General features: G+C 49.8%; 1 protein-coding gene across 1 annotated transcript; it reads left to right on the top strand.

The window, feature by feature from the left end:
- Positions 939–3,157, top strand: FAM71A (family with sequence similarity 71 member A). Its single transcript, XM_005691009.3, has one exon. The coding sequence runs from the start codon at positions 1,291–1,293 to the stop codon at positions 3,046–3,048; it is 1,758 nt and encodes a 585-aa protein (XP_005691066.2). The 5' UTR covers positions 939–1,290; the 3' UTR covers positions 3,049–3,157.

The following is a 19,612-nucleotide window of genomic DNA, read 5'->3' as shown; positions in this document are numbered from 1 at the left end:
GGTTGGATGGCATCATTGACTCTATGGGCATGAGTTTGAGTAAGCTCTGGGAGTTGGTGATGGATAGGGAAGCCTGGCATGCTGCAGTCCATGGGGTTGCAAAGAGTCAGAAACGACTGAGTGACTGAACTGAAAGTGGGGAGGATCTGAAGCGATCCCTCAGGTAATTCAATCCCCAAACCAGCCCATGTGATGCCTTGGGTTCTCTCCATAATATATATACACACATAGAATTATGCAAATTCTAAAAACAGGTCTTCTCGTAAAGGTAGTTAAATCAGTCCAGTGTGAATACTTTTGGTGGGCCCAAGCATTGTTTGTGAGGCTAAGTACTATAGCATTCAGAACAAAGAGTCTAAACAACATTTAGAATCAGGTAGACCTGCATTCAAATACTGCCTCTGCTACCATCAGATCTAAGAGATGGCACCTCAGTTTCTTTAACCTGTGAGCTGGGAACAGTAGCAACGGTACCAAACTCAATGGACTCTTACGAGCATACGTGAAGAACGCTGCATGGGCTTGGAGAAGCAATTTTTAATGTTATTATTAAAGTCACCATCAACATTTACTGAGATTTTATAAATGGACAGACTAAGGACTGAGACTGCCAATTCTACATTGTTCGATACAATTAAACCATGAGCTCGAATGCCTCAAGTGCATCCCATCCTCTGACATTCCTATAGGCTTCATCCAGTTGCCGAATTTGGGGGAGGGTAAAAGAGAACCAGACAAAACTTTCCCATTTGTAGACATTTTTATTTTGGTACATGCCTGAGTCTCTGGCAGGGTGGACCTGTCCTCTCTACAGGGCAATGGGGTGGCCCTGCCTGGAGGGGGTGGCTGAGGGATGGGACAAAGGCATATGAGACAGTGACAGGTCACAAAGGACAGCCAGGATAAATATGGCTGCACAGGGGGTTTAGGCTGAGAAAGTGGTCACTTCTTTCACTAGGACTGCAGTTTCACAGCCTCTCGCAGAGACAAAAAGCCAGAAGCAGAAACGAGGTGAGGCTGAGTGGGGCCTGCCATACCTCTGCAACACACTTGAAGAGACTCAGCCTGGGGTCCAGGCGCCCTGCAGCATCCTCACGGCGATTACCCACACCCTTACCCCCACTCCTGCCTCTGGGAGGCTCTGTGGGGTGTGGTGGGGTTGGGGGACCTGCCGTGGAGCCGCCTGCGTGACACAGGAGACCGCGGCTCCCTCTTCTGCCAAGGAGGCCAAGGAAAGGAAGACCCAGGGGCCCGTCTCGCCAGAGCAGCTTGTCGTGATCGCAGCCAGCCATGAGCCGGGAGTCTCTGCTACCGTATCACACGGCCCAGAGCGGCGCCGGAGCAGGCCTGTTCAACACCACCATGGGCAAACTGCAGCGGCAACTGCACAAGGGTGAGTACGACATATTCAAGTACGCCCCAATCTTCGAGAGTGACTTTATCCAAATCACCAAGAGGGGAGAAGTGATCGACGTGCACAACCGCGTCCGCATGGTGACCGTGGGCATCGCATCCACCAGCCCCCTCCTCCCCCTCCCAGACGTCATGCTACTGGCCCGGCCGGCCACCGGCTGTGACGACCACGCAGGCCGTGGCCAGACCACCAAGGCCAAGAGCCGCAAGGCTGCAAAGACCTTAGAGCTCACCAGGCTCCTTCCCTTGAAGTTCGTGAGGATCTCCATTCACGACCGTGAGAAACAACAGCTGCGCCTGAAGTTCGCCACCGGCCGCTCCTGCTACCTGCATCTGTGCCCCCCGCTGGACTCGCGGGAAGACCTCTTCGCCTACTGGGAGAAGCTCATCTACCTCCTGCGGCCGCCGGTGGATAGTCAGAGCAGCACCTATGCCATTCCAGCTGGGGACATGATCTGCATGCCCATGTTCGAGGAGGACAGGAGGAGCCCGGCGGCCATGGATTTCCAAGGCCGGGGCGATCAGGACCAGGTAAGCGTCAGGAGCCTCCATGTGGGCTCCGAGGTGTCCGGGGCCACCTCTGCAGCTTTTGCCGGTGGGGAGGGCCTCCCACTGGACTTCTACAGTCCCGATCCTATGCCCGACGGGGCCATGGCAAACACCAAACCCAGGGAGCTTGATGAAGAGTCAGCAGCGGGGGCGATGATGCAGGTGGCCGCAGCAGATGCCACAGAGGGCAATCTGAACGTGACCAAGTCCCATGCCTCTGAAGAGCAGAGCACGGCCATTGAAGTCACTGTCACCAAGGGCCCAGAAGGAAGCAAAAGCAACATAGCCATGGCAGGTGTTGCCAAAACCTCCCTGAGGACCAGGAAAACGGCCTTGGCTCATGGTGCCAAAAACTTGGAGTACCCTTCCAGCACATCCACCAGCCTCTCCCCAGAAGCCAGCATGACTATGTTTGGAGCGGAGGCCACCAGGAAGACCGCCAAAGGAAAAGCCGATCAGGAGGATGAGGGGACCCTCATCTCAGCCTTGCCGCAGGAAGACCAAGAGAGTGAACAGGAAGAGAGGCCCCGGAGAGTGTCCCAGGCCCGCAGGGGAAGAAGGGAGAGGAGGGAACGCCGGGAGAAGGAGCGCGCTCTCAGGGGCTCGCGTCCCCGCGGGTCAGCCGAAGGCCGCCACAAGACCGTGGGGGACAAGGCAATCCGGAAGACAGCCGGCCGGTCCTCAGGTGGCCGGAGAGCCACGAGGGATGACAAAAAGGAGAAAGGCCACGGCAGCCCGGGGGACAGCAAGCGGGGCACTGTGCACAAAGGCGTCAGCCACGCTCCCATCACCAAGGAGTCCAGGACCTCGCACAAATCGGCCAGGAGCTTGTCTACCGGGAGTTCACTTTCCACCAACAAGAGACTCAGCAGGATCAGCTCTTTCTTGAGGAATGTCCGAGCCAATCTCACTACGAAGACAGTGGCCTTGTCACACAATAAAGACGTGGACATCTTGGCGAAGGCGGTGGAAAGGAAAAGAATGGAGGCCATCATGGAGACGGCAGAGAGTGGCCAGGGGCTGGAAATCGCTGGGAGTGTGACATCTGAGGCCACAGAGACAGTGACCGTTGCAGCTCATCAATAGGACCCAGAGCTGGAAGCTGCAAAGGGGACCAGAGCTCAGGGAAATATCCCTGGTGATCGTATGCCAGCTTCCTTACTGCAGGTTAAATAAAAGAACCATACAACCTGAAGGTGGCCTACAGCGTTCTCTCTGCATTTCCAGGTCCAGAAGCCCGACTGTGACGTCACAGTGGATTCTGTGATGTCAGCTGAGCTGGAGCCTGAGACTGGTCCACTCGAGGGCAGCCCCACCTCACACACATGCCCAGTGCCAACAGCGGTGCCCCATCCGGCCTCCATTCCTTTCTGGCTTTGCTGCTCAGGGCCGTGGCTGAAAGTCAGACTGTGGCCTGGGAAACTCTCCTTCACCATCTCCCTCTCCTTTCTATAAATGTTTATTACCGCTGCAGGTCTGTAAACAAATTGAGAACAGAATTCCCATCCCCCCTGGCTGTTCAGTGGACAGAAATTAGATGCAGCAATGTTTGCTGGCAGTCAGAACAGCGAGCACTCTCATCTAGACTTAGCCATTCCCCTCCCAGGTATATACCCAGGAGGAACACACGTGTTCTAAGAAACAACTATGAGCATGTTTATAGCAAAATAATTTAATAGCAAAACACTGGAAACAGCCCAAATTTCCATCAACAGGATTAATACAGTAGGATAGGAAGAGAGTGGGATATTCAATAGTGAGAAATGGAGCTATACACATTATCACAGATAACTTCTCATGATTTTTAAAGACATCAAAAAATGGGATGTAATCTACTTACAGAACCATTCAGAAATAAGATCAATGTATTGCATAAGGGGTAGGTTTCATAAAACTGTACCAAAAGTGAGGGAATAATAAATGCAAAATTCAGGACAGTTTTCTCTAGGATGGACAGGCTAGATCAAGGAGGTGGGTCCAAGTCTGTCAGTGTTGCTGGGAACTGTTCTGTCTTAAGCAAGAGAGTGGGTACATAGGTGTGTTTTTCACATTGTACTATCTCTGAAGTTGGATCACTACAATCACTGTGGCAGCTGTGAAATTATTGCCAATGCCTTTCCCTCATGTTTTCACTTTTATATATGCACAAAAGTGATCTGTCTGAAATGCCTGGTCTCTTCACCTTGCATTTATTTAAGGTAAATTACAAGAACTCTGGTTATTAGAAAAAGAAGGAACGATATGCCTATTTTACAGATGAGAACACTGAGGCTCAGAGAAGGTAACCTACTCCAGTCGCACAACAGGATCTTTGCAGAATAGTGATCTACCAGCCCACTTTTTTATGCAAAGTCCTGTCTGAAGTATGGCAAGGAGGCAAGTAAACAAGCCTTAGACAGAAGCAGCACAGGAACCTGAGGCACCAGCATTCTTACCACCATGTTCCAAAACCACAGAGAGGAGTATCCGTTTTACCGGATTGAGAAGTGGGGGCTGGGGACACTCTGTGAATCCGTTTTTGAACTTCAGTAAACCCACAGCTGGCCTTAACTCCACGGCTGTGTCTGGCTCCCAAGCTTCTAGCCCCTGGCATGACCTGCGTTGCAGCCATAAACAGGCTCCTGCCTGGAATTCCAGGGTCCACTCCTGAATGGAGCTGCCTCTTTCTGCAATCCAGTCCTTCTGAGCTGCTAATTAAACTCTTGAATGCTAGGCTCAGAAGGGTTTCTCCATACACAAGCTTCAGGGACATTTTTATTCCTGGGGTTCCAACACCAAATCCTTAAATCTCATATGAAGGAGATTATTTGTTAGGCGACAGCTTCCTGGACCTTCTGTGACTTCCACAGATCGCAGCATGGGGAGTGGGGAGAGGAGAGGTCTCTTCTGTTTGCCGGGGGATAGTGGGCTCTTGGTGATGGTGGGGCCACCGATGAGAAAGGGAGACAGCCTGAGACCTACACACAAGCACTGCGTTTCCTGGCAGAACAAGTTTCCTGACCCCAGGATGAGTCAAGTTTTTCTTAAGAAAGAAAGGACACACCATGCCAAAGATTAGATACAAATTGACCCTGTGAGGAAAACAACCTCAGAATCATTAACCCAGGGCTTCTGAGAAGACTAGGAGCTGCTGGAGGGGACAGAATTAATGGTTTACCCTTCACCAGCTTTCCCCTGGACTCAAGGTGGAGAAACTACAAAAAAGATCACATCCACATTCCTTTGATCTTATGATTTCCACACAGGCAAGTGCAGGTAAACACTAGTCTGGAGGAAGAAAACGCAACAAAACTACGTGCCCTTAACTGTTTATTAGCTTCTTTCACGTACATGCCCCCTTCCGAAGCCCACATCTCTTCATTTTGCAGATCAGCAAAGGGGACGTTCAGGAACATTTAAAGGACTTGTTCAAGGTGGGAGGTGATGGTGCAGAGAGCCAGCTACCCTAGGTGCAACAGCTTTCGGGCAACGTGTCACCCCGGTCCCATAGGGAGGTCCAGAGACGGGGAAGGAGGCCAGACAAGCTACAAGGAAATATCACAACTCTGAGCGACAGACAAGAGATGTGTGTCTGGGGGACAAGATCTATTCAGAGGAGGGGTGCTGGGGCACGGGAAGGAGCTGGGGCTTAGGGCAGGCCTCGCAGGGGCACTGGCAGCTCTGAGGATGAACAGGGCTCTGCCAGGTGGAAGAAGGATGAGGAGCAAAGGTAAAGGTGGGGGAGGCTGGGAGAGAGGTGGGTAGACCATCAGGCCACGGGAAAGATTGCGGGCAAAGTACAAAGGCTTGCAACGTCACTTGTGTTGAGCAACCGCAAGTATTTCAGTGCAGCTGGTTGGAGGGCAAGAGAGGAGGGTGGTGAGGCTGGAGAATTGGGCCGCTGGGTCTTGGGGAGCCCTGCAGTACTGTCTGAGTGGCCGAGACTTGGGGGACCACTGAAAAGCCAGTGCCTGGTGAGAGTTACATCTCTCTGGCTCCAGGGTGGAAAGCAGATGGGCAGGGGGCAGTCTGGAGACAGGAAATCCTCCAGGAAGCCATTGCATTCATCCTGGCCAGAGTCAGGGAGCCTTGAACTTGGGGGGCAGAAGCGGGCAGTGTGGGCAGAAGTGGGCAGGCAGGAGGTGTTGAGGAGACAGATGGGACAGTTTCCTAGCCCACATCCTGAAAGACAGGGAGCTCATGGTGTAGGTGTGGCCCTCATTTAAAGGAAGAGGAACTGACAAAAGCGGAGGTGACCTCCCCGGGTGGCCGCGATCAGTAGAGGGGGTGCCCAGAAGAGAGGCTCATGGGAAAGCAGAGAGTACTGGGTTAAGATAGAAAACAACAGCTTACAGATGGCTACGGGTAAAACATCAGGATGAGGCAGCCAAGAGGGATGGTGGGGCATCAGCACTTGGAGACCCCCCAAGGCTTCATCAGGGAAGAGCTGCCCACGAGTGACCTCCTCCCCTGGGTGAAGAGGCACCTCCAGAGAGCCCCTTGTGGCCACTTGCTGGTATTGCAGGCTGGCTCTTGAATGAGGAGAGCCAGGACTGAGGCTGGGTGACCCGGACACTTTCCTTTGTGCAACACAATTAGCCTAAAGCCAATCCCAGCGCTGTGAGCTGGAGGAGGTGAGGGGGTCTGGGCAATGAGGGTGTGTCTCATCCAGGCAGCACGGCTCCAGGCCCCTGGCAGTGGAGGGCCTGTGCTGCGGTGCTTGGTCACCTAGTCATGTCTGACTCTTTGTGACCTGATGGGCTGTAACCCACCAGGTCCTCTGTCCATGGGATTCTGCAGGCACGATTACTGGAGGGGGTTGCCATTCCCTTTCTCCAGGGGATCTTCCCGACCCAAGGATCGAACCCAGGTCTCCCACACTCCAGGCAGATTCTTTACTGTCTGAGCCACCAGGGAAGCCCAAGAACACTGGAGTGGGTAGCCTATCCCTTCTCCAGGGGATCTTCCCAACCCAGGAATCAACCCGGGGTCTTCTGCATTGCAGGCGGATTCTTTACCAGCTGAGCTACCAGGGAAGCCCAGTGGAGGGGCAGAGCATGAAATGGCTGAAAGACAGGTCTGAGAGGTTGGGGATCTGGACTCATGGGGACAATGAGTGACCACCAAGGACAGGGGTGGAGTTAGTGTCAGGGTCCCTCTGCAGCCTGGAAGTCATTTGAGAAATAATTATTGATCACCTACTGTGGGCAGGATAGGAAATCAGAAACCACAAGGATGTTCACAAAGACACACACACACTTATAAACACAAATCACAGTATGGTAGTGGCCTCAATGTATAGAAAGAGGCTTTATGAGAAACTATAGCACAGGGGCCTCTACTCAACGTTCTGTGGCGACCTAAAGGGGACGGACATCCCAAAAAGAGGGGATATATGTATAGGTGATTTACTTTGCTGTACAGCAGAAACTAACACAACATTGTAAAGCAGGTATCAGTTCAGTCACTCAGTCGTGTCCGACTCTTTGCCACACCATGGACTGCAGCATGCCAAGCTTCCCTGTCCATCACCAACTCCCAGAGCTTGCTCAGACTCACGTCCATCAAGTCGGTGATGCCATCCAACCGTCACATTCTCTCTCATCCCCTTCTCCTCCTGCCTTCCATCTTTCCCAGCATCAGGGCAACTGTACTCCAATAAAAAAATTTTTTTTTTAAAGAATGAAAGAAAGAGTCTTCATAGAGAAGGGGAGGACTTAGCAGAGAGATGACAGGCTGAGCACACTGGTGGAGGGAATAGTGTGATGGAGAGAAAGAATCCTAAAGGAAATCAGTCCTGAATATTCATGCTGAAGCTGAAATTGTAATACTTTGGCCACCTGATGTGAAGAACCAGCTCATTGGAAAAGACCCTGATGCTGGGAAAGATTGAAGGCAGGAGGAGAAGGGGATGACAGAGGATGAGATGGTTGGATGGCATCACCGACTTGATGGACATGAGTCTGAGTGAACTCCAGGAGTTGGTGATGGACAGGGAAGCCTGGCATGCTGCAGTCCATGGGGTCAGAAAGAGTCAGACAGGACTGAACGATCGAACTGAACTGAGAGAGGAGGACTGAAGAAATGTTCACAGATGACAGACAAGTACAGTGTGCCCCGGGTGTGATGTGCTTGGGAGAGAGGGTGAGGTGTGGGATGAGGGTGCAGTGGGAAATGAGGCTGGAAATAGAAGTGAGGTCACAGCATAGAGGAGAACCCAGAATGTCGCTCAACCCTTCTGAACCCCATGATATTCATGACTGCAAATGGGACCTGAAGTGCAGGGGTGAGGGCTGTGCAGAGCTGGTTTCTCCAGGAGCAGAAGGGCCATGGAAGCCCAGACTCTCCCCCTTTGCCAGTTCAGAGCATGTGAAATGAATAATGGAGGCCAATGGCTTCCCATACACTCTCTAGAGGATGTTACCCCCCACAGGTGTGCCAAGGTATTGATACCCCTCCTCCTGGGAGCACGTGGAGGACCAGGCCAGTTGGCTTCGGCCGCCAGGAGCCCCACCTGCTACCCCAGTGTGCCATTCCAATGTTGCCATCTTCTATACATGCCATGGCCTATGAAAGGCTGGGAGACATCTTTCTAGACAAGCACACACATACATGTAAGTGATACAGCTTGAGTGTGGACTGTGAGTGCAGCAGCCAGGAGCTGCTGAGATGTACCCCCTGAAAGCTGGCCGGCTCCCCACAGCTTTGGTTGATGTTCACCATGTCACCCCTCTTTCCTCTTCCCACTGACACTGTCACATTCCCAGGACCCTGCCATAACACAATAGATGCTGATTCAAGGAGAAATTAGAAAAACCGTAACAAACACACTGCTTTTCATAAAACTTCTTATAAAGCTAAATTAGCTTTTTGAAGATCTATCCTTTGCTTTGAGATCATGCCCTGCCTCCTTGTTTTTTAACATTTTATTTTGAAGTGCAGTTGAGCTTTATACAACATGAGTTTGAATTGCCCGGGTCAACTCAATTTTTTACTGAATACATACTATAGTATGACACGATCCACAGTTGGGTGAACCCGCATATATGTAACTGTGGATTCAGAGGGCTGACTGTAAAGTTATATGCGGATTTTTACCTGGAAAGGGAGAGTGGGATTCCTAACCCCTATTGTTCAAGGATCAATTTATAACATTCATACAAAAAGGTGTATCATTGTAAGCATTCCACTGGATGAGGCTTCATAAATGAACAATCCCATGAAGCTAGCACCTGGTGAAGAATCAGGGCATCTCCCTAACCCTGGACATGCTACCCTGCAGTTAATCAAGGGTAACCACTACCCTAGCTTCTAACACCATAGATGAATGTCATTTGCTTTTCAACTTTACATCAGTGGAATCACATACTGTGTACTCTTTGCATCTGGTTTCCTTCCCTTTACATCATATTTATGAGTTTTGTCCATAACTTTGCTGGCAATCATCCATTTATTTTCACTGCTATACAGTATTCCATTGTGTGACCATAATTTACTCATTCTGTGTTGATTTGAGTTATGATTAGTTTTGACCTATTGAAAATAGTGTTACTATGAACATTTATATACAGATCTTTTGGTAAAAATATAAACTTCTGTTGGGCATAAACTTAGGAATGGAATTGAATATATGCATATGTTCAGCTTTTGATTATACTGCCAAGCTATTTGCCTTCCAAAATGACTATGAAAGTAACAATTTCCACCAGAAATGTATGAAAATCCTGGTTGTTCCATATCCTTGCCAATACTGGATACTTTTTATTGCTTTCATTTTAGCCATTTGGCTGGGATATAATGCCTTTTCTCCCTTTTTCATGATAAAAATATACTTAAAAATATATAATATGGTGACCTACAGAAAATGGCAGTTTTGTTGTAATGTCCTTAATAGGCAAAATTCAAAATTGGTTTACAAATTAATTTTGAAATTTCACACATCTCTGGACTCTTAAAAGTCTTGTTCAAACATTTAAAAAGATTTTTCTCAAAGGGCTTTTCATTTTGAGGGGGTTTATCTACTACGTGTTTCTTTACAGTTGGCTCCTCACTGCTGCTTGCGGGCTTCTCTAGTTGCAGCTAGCAGGGCCCCCTCACTGCGGTGCAGCTACTCCTCACTGTGGTGGCTTCTCTGGCTACAGAGCTCAGGCTCCAGGGTGTAGGGGCTTCAGCAGCTGTGACCCGCGGGCTCGGAAGTCGCAGCCTGCCGGCTCCAGAGTGCAGGCTCGGAAGCTGTGGTGTGCACACTTAGCTGCTCTGTGACATGTGGCATCTTCCTAAACCAGGGGTTGAACCTGTGTCCCATGCATTGGCAGGTGGATTATTAGCCACTGGACCACCAGGGAAGTCCAGGAGTTTGCATTTGTAAACATCTCCTATCATCTCATTCTAGTACTTTTTGCCTTATAACAAACTACCCCAAATCTTTGTGGCTTGAAACAACAGTCATTTTCTTATATCTCCTAGATTCTTCTACATGAGGAAAATGGGCAGGGCTCAGCAGGGTGAATCTTCCACTTCTTGCGGTATCAAGCGAGGTTGACAAGTAGTCTGGCCTGGAGAGTCAAAGGTAGCACCATTCACAAGTCTGGTGACTTGAGGGATATGCTAGAAGGTGGGACTCAGCTGGAACTGGTCAATGGGAATGCCTACATGTGGCCTCTCCAGCATGATGGTCTCAGGCAGTCAGATGGCTTCCCTCAGATCAAGTGCCCAAGATAACCAAGTGGTGTGGGGACCTAACAAATGCCATGATAGGCTTCAGGGACTAAGGTAGGACTCATGGGAAAGGATGAGTCATTGCCCAGTGAGGTCATCACCGCAGACGCCAGGACTTGTCTAATCAGCATACTCCCCGTAACCTGGTTTGAGTTTATCAGGACGTAAAAGACATCCCCCTGCAGCCAATAGCCAAATACCAGGAAACCCCTGCAGCCAATAAAGATTAGCCAATTAGTAAATACTAGGAAACTCCTGCAGCCAATCAGCCCTTGCCAACTCTCTGTTCTAAAACCTATAAATACTGCTGTAAGTCTGGGCTCGGGGCTCCTTGCTCCACTCCACTGCGTTGGATGCGGCGGGAGCCCTAGCTCGAGCTAGAAATAAAACCCCTTCATGCTTTTGCATTGCTGTGGATGTCTTATTCTCTCAGTTTTGGGGACTCAGACTCTGGGCATAACAGTGGAAGCTACTTCTGAATGAGCCTCAGAAGCAACCCAGCCTAACTTCTACTACATTCTGTGGTTACAACCAAGTCGTAAGGCCAGGCCAGATTTAAAGGGAGAGCAACTAGATTCCGCCTCTTGATAAGGAAATGGGAAGCTCACAGTGAAAAAGAACATGGGGTGGTGGCAATATCACCGGGGCCCTCTTTGGGGATTAGAGTCTGCCACTCCCACCCCATGCCCTTCCCAACAAAGTAAACCTGCTCCTCAGGCACATCCTGCCTGAGGAGCCCTGAGGCCACTGTGCTGAGACCACCTATCCCCTCCTCTTATGCTCTTCCCCCTGCCCCATTTTCACTTGATTGTCTTACCCCCCTCTCTTCCTTTCCCCTTTCAGTTATTGCAACTCTTGCTGGACCTTTCTTAGTCCCTTCCTCCCTATCTCTCTTCACATGCCTTCAAGCTCTTTGGCCTCTGAGGGACAGATTACTGGAGCACCTAGAGCCACAGCAGGTCAAGCCCAGAAGGAGCTTGGCTAATCCTATGCGCACTTTACAGATGAGGAAGTTGAGGCCTACAGAGGAAAGGGGCTTTCCCAAGATCCAACTTCAAGTAAATAGCAGAGTTCTGGCTAGCACAGCACAAAAGATAGCCTACAATGGGTCTCAAAGAATGGCAACACTTGCTTTCCATTTCAGACTTCCTGAAACTAAAGTCGCTGGTTTTCTGTTTCACGTTCAGTGCCTTACCATCACAATGTCCTTTTGGCCTCTTGGTTCAGGAGTGAAATCAATGCTGGCAGGTCTCTGTGCCCAGAGAAAGCTGTCCCAGCCCTTCATGTTGGGATCCACACAACCAGCCTCCCTCCAACCACTGCCTTGTACTCCAGACATAAGTAGCCCCTTTTGATCCCAAAGTCCAAGAATTCCCTGAATTCAAGAATCAACTAGCAGCCAGTTTTGAAATTTTCTAGGCCCCCAGGATCTAACTTAGGCTGACGATGACTGAAGTCAGGCTGAGGATAAATCAGAAATGACATAAAACAAGAAGACTCAACTCTTAAGGCCAGGCCAGAGAGATAGCAACTCTGTTACATTAAAGTCAATTTCCTCTGTTCATTCCAAACAAGGGGAGTCTGGGGCCTGGAGTATGGATCCCAGGCAGGACCACCAGACATCCCATAGCATATTAGCAGCTGGATATTGAGAGAAGAGCAAGAGCTGGGGAAGAAAAGGGGCTGGCACACTGCTCTGGGTTCTGAATAGTAATGACATGGAGAACAGCCAGCTAGGGACTTTGTGTAACCCACCAGTCCAGTGCTTTTGGCCACAGAGAGCAGCTCTGTGAGTCGGTGAGAAACTGAGAGTGAGAATGGGTGTGCTGTCAGGGAAGTCACCTTAGGCAACACCTAATGAGCTAAGTCACTTTAGGTCAACAGTGAGTCACCCCCAAGGCCATCTGTGGGCCTGGAGCGGAGGGAGAAATGGTATCTGTGCAGTATCCTGTCAAGAAGTGTCAATCGCTCAGTCGTGTCCGACTCTGCAACCCCGTGGACTGTAGCCCGCCAGGCTCCTCCATCTATGCAATTCTGCAGGCAAGAATACTGGAGTGGGTTGCCATTTTCTTCTCCAGGGGAACTTCTCAACTCAGCAGTCAAACCCAGGACTCCCACATTCCAGGCAGATTCTTTAGTGTCTGAACCACCAAGGAAGCCCGTTGAGAAGAAAAGATTGAACTAATTCTTTTAATTGGTACAGCCCTGGGTCGGGAAGATCCCCTGGAGAAGGAAATGGCAATCCACTCCAGTACGATTGCCTGGAAAATCCCACGGACAGAGGAGTTTGGTAGGTTACAGTCCATGGGGTCACACAGAGTCGGACACGACTGAGCGACTTCACTTCACTTCACTTCATAACCTCCTAAGGTCAGTCTAGTCAAGGCTATGGTTTTTCCTGTGGTCATGTATGGATGTGAGAGTTGGACTGTGAAGAAGGCTGAGTGCCGAAGAATTGATGCTTTTGACCTGTGGTGTTGGAGAAGACTCTTGAGAGTCCCTTGGACTGCAAGGAGATCCAACCAGTCCATTCTGAAGGAGATCAGCCCCGGGATTTCTTTGGAAGGAATGATGCTAAAGCTGAAACTCCAGTACTTTGGCCACCTCATGTGAAGAACTGACTCACTGGAAAAGACTCTAATGCTGGGAAGGATTGGGGGCAGGAGGAGAAGGGGATGACCGAGGATGAGATGGCTGGATGGCGTCACGGACTCGATGGACGTGAGTCTGAGTGAACTCCAGGAGTTGGTGATGGACAGGGAGGCCTGGCGTGCTGCGATTCATGGGGTCTCAAAGAGTTGGACACGACTGAGTGACTGAACTGAACTGAACTGATAACCTCCTTTAGAGAGGTGGCCAGTCTTACTGTTTCTGGGTCCCCAGGTACAGCACAGAGCTTGGCTCATATGAAGGGCTCCAGGAATGTTTGTTATTAAGATTTACAGTCACCAGTCCATTCATTTATTGTTGTTTCTTAGTCACCCAGTCATGTCCAACTCTTTGCAGCATGCCAGGCTTCCATGTCCATCACCATCTACCAGAGGTTGGTCAAATTCATGTCCATTGAGTCGGTGATGCCATCCAACCATCTCATCCTCTGTTGTCCTCTTCTCCTCCCGCCTTCAACCTTTGCCAGCATCAGGGTTTTTTTCCAATGATTCATCTCTTCGCATCAGGTGGCCAAAGTATTGGAGCTTCAGCTTCAGCATCAGTCCTTCCAATGAATATTCAGGGCTGATCTCCTTTAGGATGGACTGGTTTGACCTCCTTGCAGTCCAAGGGACTCTCAAGAGTCTTCTCCAACACCATAGCTTAAAATCATTCATTATTTTCCTGCATCCAAGCACAACAGTGACCTTCCATAGTCCCTCCACCCGTCCTCCCAGCAGCTCTCTGCCAACTCTCACTGATGGGAGGCCCAGGACATAGAGAGACACCACTAATATTGTGGTGTCTCCCTGCGATGCCAGACCCTCCCCAGGGGCCCTCTACTAAGAGTGGTCAGCACGAGTCATGGAGGGTCCCGTGTCTTGCTGGGGTCCCTTTCTCCAGTCCATGTCTCCTTCCTGCCAAACAAATAAAGGAACAGTTTCCTTTCCTCCATACCCACCTCCTGGAGAGAGAAAAAGGGAACCACCATCAGCTAACAGCGTCATTTCCAAGCCCGTGGTTGACCAGAGCCCGTGCCTGGCCCGCGTCCACACGGCCTGCTGCTGTGGCTGGGTAGAACTTTTAGGAGCAGCTGCTGCCCTGGGCGTAGGGCCAAAAAACTGGGAACCCACTCCATGTTTCCCTCCGAGTTCTGCAATCTTTCTCGTTGCCTCTTACTTGGGGCTTCCTCATATAATAATGGTAAGATCGCTTGAGTCCTTCCTCTCCAGCAGGTGCTGTTCGAAGGACTCTAGGGATTATTGTGTTTAGTTCTTTACTCTGTGAAGTAAACAATATTATTCCCCTTTTTCAGATGAAGAAACTGAAGCACAGATGAGTTCAAATAACTTACCCAGGACCCCCAGTGGTGGAGCCAGGCTTAAATCCCCAGGGGTCTGACCCTGGACTCCACCATGGGCTAACTCCATGGATGGTATGGCCTTAGAAGATACCAGACCCGTCACTGTGGAGTGGCCAGCCTAGAGCCATCAGTCAATGAGCTCTGTGGCTTAGAACCATCCCTGGTGCTTAGAACAGTGGGTACTACACCAGGGACCAGCCTCCCCTGGGCTTTGGGAACATTTCATCTCCCTCGTTCCTCTGCCACAGGCAGCACCCTTCATGCAGGCTCAGGAGTGTTGGGGCCCCTGGGGAAGTGAGTGGGTGGGGTAGCATGTTCCTTCTAGAAAAATAACCCCAAACCCTGTACTGCTGTCATCTGCATTTTCAGGCTGTGACACCTCCGACACTCAAGGGATGACTTTCCAGACCCCAGCAAGAAACCCTAGTCCAAAGAGAAGATTCTTGAGAGTCCCTTGGGCTGCAAAGAGATCCAACCAGCCAATCCTAAAGGAAATCAGTCCTGAGTATTCATTGCAAGGACTGATGCTGAAGCTGAAATGACAATACTTTGGCCACCTGATGCAAAGAACTGACTCACTGGAAAAGACCTTGATGCTGGGAAAGATCAAAGATGGGAGGAGAAGGGGATGACAGAAGATGAGATGGTTGGATGGCATCACTGACTCGATAGACATGAGTTTGAGTAAGCTCCAAGAGTTGGTGATGGACAGGGAGGCCTGGCGTGCTGCAGTCCATGGGGTCACAAAGAGTCGGACATGACTGAGCGCCTGAACTGAACTGAACACCTTCCTGGCAAGAGAGGAGGGAAATGGCCCCTGGGAAAGCCGCCCAGCCTCATGCTCTTAGGACTGTTCATTTGCTACATAACAAATGTCTGCTGTGCACCATCTGACTGGCCGGGCAGTACTTGCCACCAACCTGCCTGCGTTCACTCACCCACTCTTGCTCCTTCTTCCTCTCCTCTTCGTCCCCTCCCCGTGGGCTGGCTCCATCTCCACTGAGAAGCTCTGTCTCTCTGCGCCCAACTCCTGCCCACAGCTTCATTCCTTTCTGCCTTTACTCATATCCGAGAATCCCTCCTCCCACTGGCCAGCCACCCCCCTTATGTGACTTGAATCTCCTCCCTTGGATGCCAGCACATTTGAGGATGAAGCTTCAAGGTCCAGGAAACAAGAAAAACACTGATAGAGCTCTCGGTGGGCCCAAGATGGGGATCTGCGGACCTGCGAGATGACAGAACTTCCTGCTACAAGTCAGGGCTGCTGCACTCTCTCAGGGGAGGTGGCTGCCTTTGCACTCCTCCGCTCCAGAGCAGGAGTCCTTCTGCATTGATTCCCTGGGTTGCTTTCGGTGGCATGCTAATTTATGCAAACCGAATGCAAATGAATATAGAAAGCTATGTGACCCTGGATTTACTGGAAATCAGCGGCTCCCTGACGAGAAGACAGAAGACTGTAGGGAAATTTTGGAATCCACTTCCCAAGAGAAAATTAAAAATAGAGTGTTCTGAGTTGGGGTTTGGGGAGGGGTGCAGCTGGAAGTCATTCGGAGGAAGGAGCAGTCTGGGTTCTATGTCGTTACTAAGTGACCCAGCAAAAGTCGGAGGAAGAGAAAGCATCTAGCTGCCAAGCCTTCCCCGCCTCTCCTCTCTTGGCTGCGACCTCTGGTTCAGCCCCATGCCCTGCCAAAACCACTCGATGCTGGAGGGCAGGGCACGCAGGGCATTGCAGCATCTTTGAAATGAGGCATTATTTACATCCCGCTCCCCCTGACAACACTCTGATATTCTCCTCTCTTCTTGCGTCTCCTACGTTGACCCTCTTCTACTTGTCCTTGTTGGGTATGGCTGGTCAAGTGAACAGAATGTTCTGGAATCTGGCCAGGCAGCAGTCTGGATGTTCCTATAATAAAGGCCTCAGAGGATAGCTCTGGGATAGGTCAACTCAGGCACAAAGGCTTAGGTACCTCATTTACAGGGAGAGGGAGACCCCTCCAAGAAAGGACAGGAGAGAATGAAGTGGCCCCAGAAGCAACAGCTTCCATTCTTCTGCCCCTAGGCTGGGATGTGCTGAGTAAGTCCAAAAGGTAGAAACCGGCGTCTTCTTGAAGATTTCAAGAAAAGGTTTTTTTCCAAAATCTTTCCACCAGTCTGCTAAGCTTCATGAGAATGTTTTCCCTTATATTAACGTAACTGTTTGATGCTGCCATAGAAGTCATTTCCTTCTGGTTCTTTCCTCCAGGTAATTAGAGTACAGATGCTTCTGGTTGTGAAGGTAATACTCCAGCAAACTCTCAACACATGTTGTGAAAAGACCTTAAAACAAACTTCCCCAAGATTCAGGGACCACCTCACTGCTTCCCTGAAAGGAGATAATCCAAACTGAACCTGCCACTCCAGGAGAGAGGAGCTGTGTTTTCTGTGTGCCCCTAACTAGGAAGGAAGTTTGCTGAAGGCCAGCTTTCAACCATTCAGTATTTGGGGTTACTCAGAGAAAAGAAAACATGCTCTTCCATATATTTCAAAGGGAAGGGCACACTGTGTATCAAGCATGCTATGTGCATCTTTTAAGTCTTCAGCTGTCCCAGGGGACATGTATCACTCCCATTGTACAGATGAGGAAACTGAGGCTGAAAGTTCAAGGCATTTGTCTAAGGTCACACAGCTGATGAATGGTTTTGACAGAACTTTCTACTGCTCATGGGTATCCATTTGCTCTTTTTCTTTCTAGGTATGTCTTAAACTATTTCCTTGGTCATCCTGCAATTAGACTGATCACATCACTGAATTCTGGCCAGTGAAATAGGGACAGAAATGATTTTGCCACTTCTGGTCCTTGGTCTATTCATGCCCTTTCCCATCACTATCTGGATGACCCAGGGCACTGGGAAGCTGTGAAAATGGGAGGAATTTGCTCCCTGCGTGACTACATGGAGCAGAGCACCCTTCACCCTGCCCTCTGACTTGGGCGAGGTAAACATTTGCTGTGTTGATCCACTGAGAGCTTAGTTTGTCCTGACAGTACGGGGAAGGTTAAGATCTGAAGCCCAATCCAGCAGATTCTAAAGACTCTCCGCTCTCATTAAGCCATACTGCCACAAGTCCTGCAGAAATAATAAAAATCCAACTATAAAATATTACCTAATCCCATAGTTCACCTCTCTCCCGCCATGTTTCCCCCACTACCAAGGGCAAGATTCTTGTTTTGTTTGTTCATTATTAGTCAACACTTTGCTTATTATTATTCTTGTTTGTTTATTATTCAACTGTATCAGGTCTTGGCTGTGGCAGGTGGGATCTTTTGTTGCAGCCCGTGGACCCTCTGGTTGTGGCAAGTGGGGCCTTAGTTCCTTGACCCGGGACCAAACCCGAGTCCCCTGCCTTGCAAAATAGATTCTCAACCACTGGACCACCAGCGGAAGTCCCAAGAACTAGATTCTTAAAGACTTTAGCCAAAACTGGGTAAGCCAGTACAATAAATCAAGCAGGGAATTGACAAATATTTGTTGGCGGCATACTACCTGCCAAGCTGAGACACAATTATTGAGGTCACGAGCTCTGCCCTCTGCGCTCCTGGATGGGAGTGGGTCAGAGGACAGGGTGGGAGGTAGGCATAAGCCGATTCGTTTTTTAGCAATGATGAGGTTAATGAATCCTTCTCCCTTTGCGTTAATGAGCTGCCTGGGGAGTGTCTGATTTTATATTTGAGAATAGACTTTCAACTGAGAAACATCTTTCAAATTTGAAATACATTATTTTCCTGAAGTTTCACATTTTACAGATGGGCAGACTGAGACTCAGAGAAGCTTAGGTAGGGCCCCAGGCCACAGTGGCAGCAGTTAAATTTGAACTCAGCTTTGTCTGATTCCAAAGTCCTTGCTCATTGCACTCTGCCTGTGTTTCTTAAGCTGGGCCGCTCTTCAGAATCACCAGGGGACTAGTTCAAATACAGATTCCTGGGCTTGGTGCCAGACTCCCAAGTCACTGACCCTGGGCTGGCCTCAGCATTCTCTCTTCACACGCACATCCCAGACAAAAGCGAAGACCAGCCAAGCTGGGGACCAGTCCTCTCTGCCTTGCAATGGGGAAGACCAAGAGGGTACCTGGATGCCTAGGGAGTGGGGTGAAGGAAACAGACAAGGGCCTTCTACGGCTTCGTCCAGGGCTGGCCCTGCTCACAGTCGAGATCCTGGCCAAGAGACCGGAGAACAATGAGCGAAATCAGGAAAAGGCTGTTCTTCTCGGCCGTTCTCCCTGCACCTCCGCCGCGGGGAGGGGGCATCTCGCCTGTGGGACGCTGCTGCACAGTCATCTCTAGACCTATTTTTTTTTTTTTTTAACTTCACCAGGGATGAAGAAAGAAAGGTCTGTGAAGGTTCAGAAAATGCTATTCATTCTCCTGATTCAGAAAACTGCCTTGATTTAGTGCTCATTGCATCCAAGACTGTGCTCTGAGAGGTGCTGGAATGAAACTGACCGCCACGCCATCGTGGACGCCAATTCATGAAGAATGGAGCCAAAAACGGCAGGCAGGTATTGTCTAGCTGTGAGGAACTGAATTGTTGCTTGAAGAAACACTGTAGCATATTTGCATACATCAATAGGCACTCCAGGAGCTCTATTGCCATTTTTCGAGAGCTTAGTTTGTACAGGTTCGCAATCCCCTATCCAGAGGTTGACCCTATCATTTACCATCCAAACTGGGCAGTTGTAAAAGTGAAACCTGGGAGAGCTGTTAAAAATTTCACCAGGACAAGGGTAAAGCAGAATGTCCCAAGCACACTGGAATGAATCCAAAACCCTGAGGCCAAATGGGTTTCAGATGGAGACTTTTCAAACATTTTATAGATGATACTGTACATCTCTGTGTCCATGTGTGTGTGTATCACCTGCGTTTGAGTGTACATGCTAAGTCGCTTCAGTTGGGTCCAACTCTTTGCT

The sequence above is a fragment of the Capra hircus genome, chromosome 16 (genome assembly GCF_001704415.2).
Source record: "Capra hircus breed San Clemente chromosome 16, ASM170441v1, whole genome shotgun sequence".
Taxonomy (NCBI): Eukaryota; Metazoa; Chordata; class Mammalia; order Artiodactyla; family Bovidae; genus Capra; species Capra hircus.
Note: the sequence above shows the minus strand (reverse complement) of the source record. Positions and strands in the feature narration are given on the sequence as shown.